The sequence below is a fragment of the Otolemur garnettii genome, unplaced genomic scaffold (genome assembly GCF_000181295.1).
Source record: "Otolemur garnettii isolate 467f Iridium unplaced genomic scaffold, OtoGar3 scaffold00095, whole genome shotgun sequence".
NCBI lineage: Eukaryota > Metazoa > Chordata > Mammalia > Primates > Galagidae > Otolemur > Otolemur garnettii.
The window spans coordinates 2,458,434-2,463,342 of record NW_003852490.1 but is presented as its reverse complement, the minus strand read 5'-3'; the positions used below and the strand labels follow the sequence as shown (position 1 = coordinate 2,463,342).

Genomic DNA, 4,909 nt, shown 5'->3' with positions numbered 1-4,909 from the left:
GGGCCGGGGCTGGATTTGAACCCGCCACCTTAGGTGTATGTGGCTGGCACCTTAGCCACTTGAGCCACAGGCGCAGAGCCAGTTTTTCTATTTTTAGTAGAGATGGGTTCTTACTTTTGCTCAGGTTGATCTTGAACTCATAAGCTCAAGCTATCCACCAGCCTCGGCCTCCCAGAGTGCTGGGCAGGAGCCATTGCACCTGGCCTCAGTCATAATTCTTAAAGAAAAATTTCAAAGAGAAGTCAAAGGGATTTTCCCTTTAATTTCCCATAATTTAATACAATAAGAAAATGGGAATTATTGGCCGATATCAAGTATTAAAAAGAACACAAATTTCTGAGACATATTTTAATAAGAATCACAAATCTGGGCCAGGCACAATAGCTGTTTGGCAGGCCTGGACTGGGTTTGAACTCACCAGCCCCTGTGTATGTGGCTGGCACCCTAACCCCTGCACCCAGCCTCTTAGACTATTATAATAACTTCTTCTGGTCCAGTGGTTTATCCTAGCACTTTGGGAGGCCAGGGTGGGAGGATGGCTTGAGCCCAAGAGTTTCAGACTGGTACCAGCCTGGACAACAGCTAGACCCCGTCTCTATATAAGTTGGGCATGGTGGAGTATGCCTCAGGAGGCTGAGGCAGGAGGATTGCTTGAGCCCAGGAGTTAGAGGCTGCAGTGAGCTATGATGGCGGCACTGTACTCTAGCGTGGACAACATAGCAAGATCCTTTCTCAAAAAAGGAGTCCACAAATAATGCTAAAACTTGTGGGATATTACAGGTTATTTAAATAATCTCAAATATCTCTCCACAAATGACTTATTAGATGACCATTAAAGGGGAATAAACAGTAATTACACATGGGAGAAACCCAACAAATATGTGTATCACCTCAACCAGGTGATAAAGTTTATACTGCAAACAATGCCAGGCACAGTAGCTCACACCTGTAATCCCAGCACTTAGAAGATCAAGGAGGGAGGACCAACTGAGGCCAGGAGTTCAAGACAAGCCCGGGCAACAAAATGAGACCCAGTCTCTACAAAAAAAATTTAAGAAAAAATTATGTCCGGGTGTGGTGGCTCACTTCTTTAATTCTAGCACTTGGGAGGGCAAGGCAGGTGGATTACCTGAGCTTAAGGGTTTGAGACCAGCCTGAGCCAGAACAAGACTTCATCTCTAAAAAACAGCCATGTGTTATGGTGGGTACCTATAGTCCCAGCTCCTTGGGAGGCTGAGGCAAGAGAATCACTTGAGCCCAAGAGTTTGAGGTTGCTGTGAGCTACGACACCACAGAACTCTACCGATGGCAACAAAGTGAGACTCTGTCTCCAAAAAAAAAAAAAATTAGCCAGGCAAGGTGGCGTTGGTTCTGAAGTCCTAGCTATTTGGGAGGCTGAGGCAAGAGGATCACTTGAGCCTAGGAATTGGAATGAACTGTGATTGTACCACTGAGCAACAGAATGAGGCCCTGTTTTTAAAAAGAAAAAGAAAAGAAATTGCCAGTAATGAGACAAACCAACATTTTCATGAGCCTCCCAAAATGAGGCTCTGAGAACTCAGTTTCTGTGGCATCCCAGCCCAAATGCCTAACCTAAATTTAATCATGAGGAAACAGCAGACAAACTCAAATAGAGGGACATTCCATAAAACAATGTTAAAAAATGTCAAGGTCATAAAAGACAAATAAAGATAAAGACACAGTTCTAGATTAAAAAATACTAAAGACATATGACCACTGAATGCATTAAAATAGTAATAACAAACATTATTGAGATAATCGGCAAAATCAGAAAATGGACTATAGATTAAATAATAGTATTGTATCAGTGTTAAATTTCTTCATTTTGATCATTTTAGTGACCATTGAGATTAATTGGCAAAATTAGAATATGAATTGTGGATTAAATAATAGTATTACAATAGTGTCTTCATTTTGATCATTTTAATGAACATTATTGAGATAACTGGCAAAATTGGAATAGGAACTGTAGATTAAATAATAATATTGTCTCAGTGTTAAATCTCTTCATTTTGGCTCGGTGCCTATAGCTCAACCGGCTAAGGCGCCAGCCACATACACTTAAGGTGGTGGGTTCGAATCCCCAGCCCGGGCCCGCCAAACAACAATGACGGCTGCAACCAAAAAATAGCCGGGCGTTGTGGTGGGCGCCTGTGGTCCCAGCTACCTGGGAGGTGGAGGCAGGAGACTCGCTTGAGCCCAGGAGTTGGAGGTTGCTGTGAGCTGTAATGCCACAGCACTCTGCCCAGGGGGACAGCTTGAGGCTCTGTCTCAAAAAAAAAAAAAAAAACAAAACTCTTCATTTTGATCACCGTACTGTGGTTATGTAACAGAATGCCCTTGCTTCAGAAGTGGTATGGGTAAAAGGGCACCCTATCTGAACTTACTCTCAGGAGATGCAGAAAAAAAATACACACACATATAGCAAATGATAAGCAAATGAAGCAATATAGAACAATTGGTAAAGGGTATCTGAGAGTTTATTGTATAGTCTTACAAACCTTTCTATAAATTTGAAACCACATCAAAACAAAAGTTTATAAAATACTCAAAAATACAATTTGTATTTTACTACCTCCCAGTTTTTCTCTAATGAACACATATTTCTTTTATAATCAGAATAAAACTCTACTGGCAAATACAACAATTACCTAAATAGGTATCTAAACTGCTATAAACTTAAGGTTGTTCTAATAATGAATGAAAGGCAATATAACTATGAAATAAGAGTCATATTTTTCTTCTTCTGAATCATGATGGGGAAAAATATTAGAAATCATTGACATAATTGTAATATTCCCCAAGGGGGTGTATTACCTTTATAGCGGGCCAGGAGTTGCTTAAAATCTAACTGTTGGTCTGGCACTGCATCTTTGACAGAATCCTGATCCTGGAGGTGAAGAGAGAGCCTCAGGTCTTCCTCTACTTCTTCAAAAGCAGTTCTGTTGCGCCTTGCTTTAAGCTTTTCCTTTGTAATCTGTTTCATGGAGCGCATATACGGGCTCCCATCCTGTAACACGTACCTGAGAAAGACAGACAAAGGAATCTGTATGTGGGTAGGCCTGATGTGAGAAGTGAAAGTATTCACTTATTTTATGTTCTTTTTTTTTTTTGAGACAGGAGCCTCAAGCTGTCCCTCCTGAGTAGAGTGCCGTGGCATCACAGCTCACAGAAACCTCCAACTCCTAGGCTCAAGCAAGTCTCCTGCCTTAGCCTCCCAGGTAGCTGGGACCACAGGCACTCGCCACAATGCCCGGCTATTTTTTGGTTGCAGCTGTCACTGTTGTTTTGGGCGAGCTGGATCAAACCCGCCATCTTGAGTGTACATGGCTGGCGCCTTAGCCACTTGAGCCACAGGCGCCGAGCCTTATTTTATGTTCTTATTTGGCAAAATGTCTCTCTGTTTCTGCCCAAATCCTTCTACCAGTCCAGGATTCTGCCGGCTATATCCTATTTTTGGTTGGGATCACACTGGAATGCTTTTGGGTCTGTCTAGAAGGGCAGATATAAATTTAGAGAAAACCTCTATCCAGGAAAAATGGCATGGACATTCACCAAACACATTTGAGTTGTTCCCTCAGTAACTCATCTCATTTTATTTTCTTTGGCACTCTTATCCACTCTCCCAATTTCAACTCTAATTCCCAGGCAGCTGACTCCCCTTTCTTACAACCAAATCTAGACCCAAATTCCCAGCTGGTGGCTAAATGTCTTCATAAGCCTGGCCTTAAAACATTGCAAAACTCTTTCTAACTAGACAGTTTAGTATTTTTTTTTTTTTTGAGACAGAGTCTCACTATGTCACCCTTGGTAAAGTGCTGTGGCATCACAGCTCACAGCAACCTCAAACTCTTGGGCTTTAGTGATTCTCTTGCCTTAGCCTGTACTTAGCCTGCAAGTAGCTGGGAGTGTAAGCGCCAGCCACAGTACCCAGCCACCCTCAGTGATCGTGGCTGGCGCCATAACCACTGTGCTACGGGCAATCAGTCAAGTTTAGTATTTGCTAGTGATAAAACTATTAGACATTTTGGCAAAGTGGAAAAATTGCTAGATTAGAAACCAAAAGATCTGTATCTGAGTTCTAGATCTGCCACTAAGCCAACTTGCCATGAGACTTTCAGCAAGTCAGTTTCAAAGAGCTTTATTTTCTCATCTTTTGAAAAATTGACCTAGATAATTGGTTTGAAATTATTTTTTCTGAGCCTTAAATGTTTACCAGGGCCCCAGGGAAAGGCAAGGGATAGGAACACAATAAGCAAGTGGGGGCTCCGGCCTCCCCTTCTTTCCCTTTCAGCCAGATCATTCCTGTTTTAGCTTTCACACTTTTATGATTTCCTAAGTTTCTTCTTTCTTTTGAGATGGAGTCTCACTTTTGTCACCCTTGGTAGAGGGCTGTAGCATCATAGCTCACAGCAACCTCAAACTCTTGGGCTTAAGTGATTCTCTTATCTCAGCCTCCCAAGTAGCTGGGACTATAGGTGCCTGCCACAACGCCCAGCTATTTTTTAGAGACGGGGTCTTGCTCTTGCTTAGGCTGGTCTTGAACCTGTGACCGTAGGGCAATCCACCTGCCTTGGCCTCCCAGAGTGCTAGGATTACAGGCATGAGCCACGGTGCCTGGTCTCCTATAAAATAATTTCATTTGCAGAAAGTGTATATTGCAGTTTTTAGAAAAGAAAAGGCCGACTCGGTGCCTGTGGCTCAAGCAGCTAAGGCGCCAGCCACATACACCTAAGGTGGCAGGTTCAAATCCAGCCCGGACCCGCCAAACAACAATAATGGCTCCAACCAAAAAATAGCCAGGTGTTGTGGTGGGCGCCTGTGGTCCCAGCTACTTGGGAGGCTGAGGCAGGAGACTCGCTTGAGCCCAGGAGTTGGAGGTTGCTGT

At 43.1% G+C, this 4,909-nt stretch overlaps 1 protein-coding gene across 2 annotated transcripts in view; it reads right to left on the bottom strand.

Annotated features, from left to right (window-relative positions):
* DHX57 (DExH-box helicase 57) overlaps positions 1-4,909 on the bottom strand; it is a 90,815-nt gene that overhangs the window by 43,998 nt on the left and 41,908 nt on the right. For both annotated transcript variants that reach the window (XM_003795672.2, XM_023516672.1), the window contains one exon: positions 2,839-3,044. In XM_003795672.2, coding sequence (XP_003795720.1) covers positions 2,839-3,044 — 206 coding nt within the window. The remainder of the gene's footprint in view (positions 1-2,838; positions 3,045-4,909) is intronic.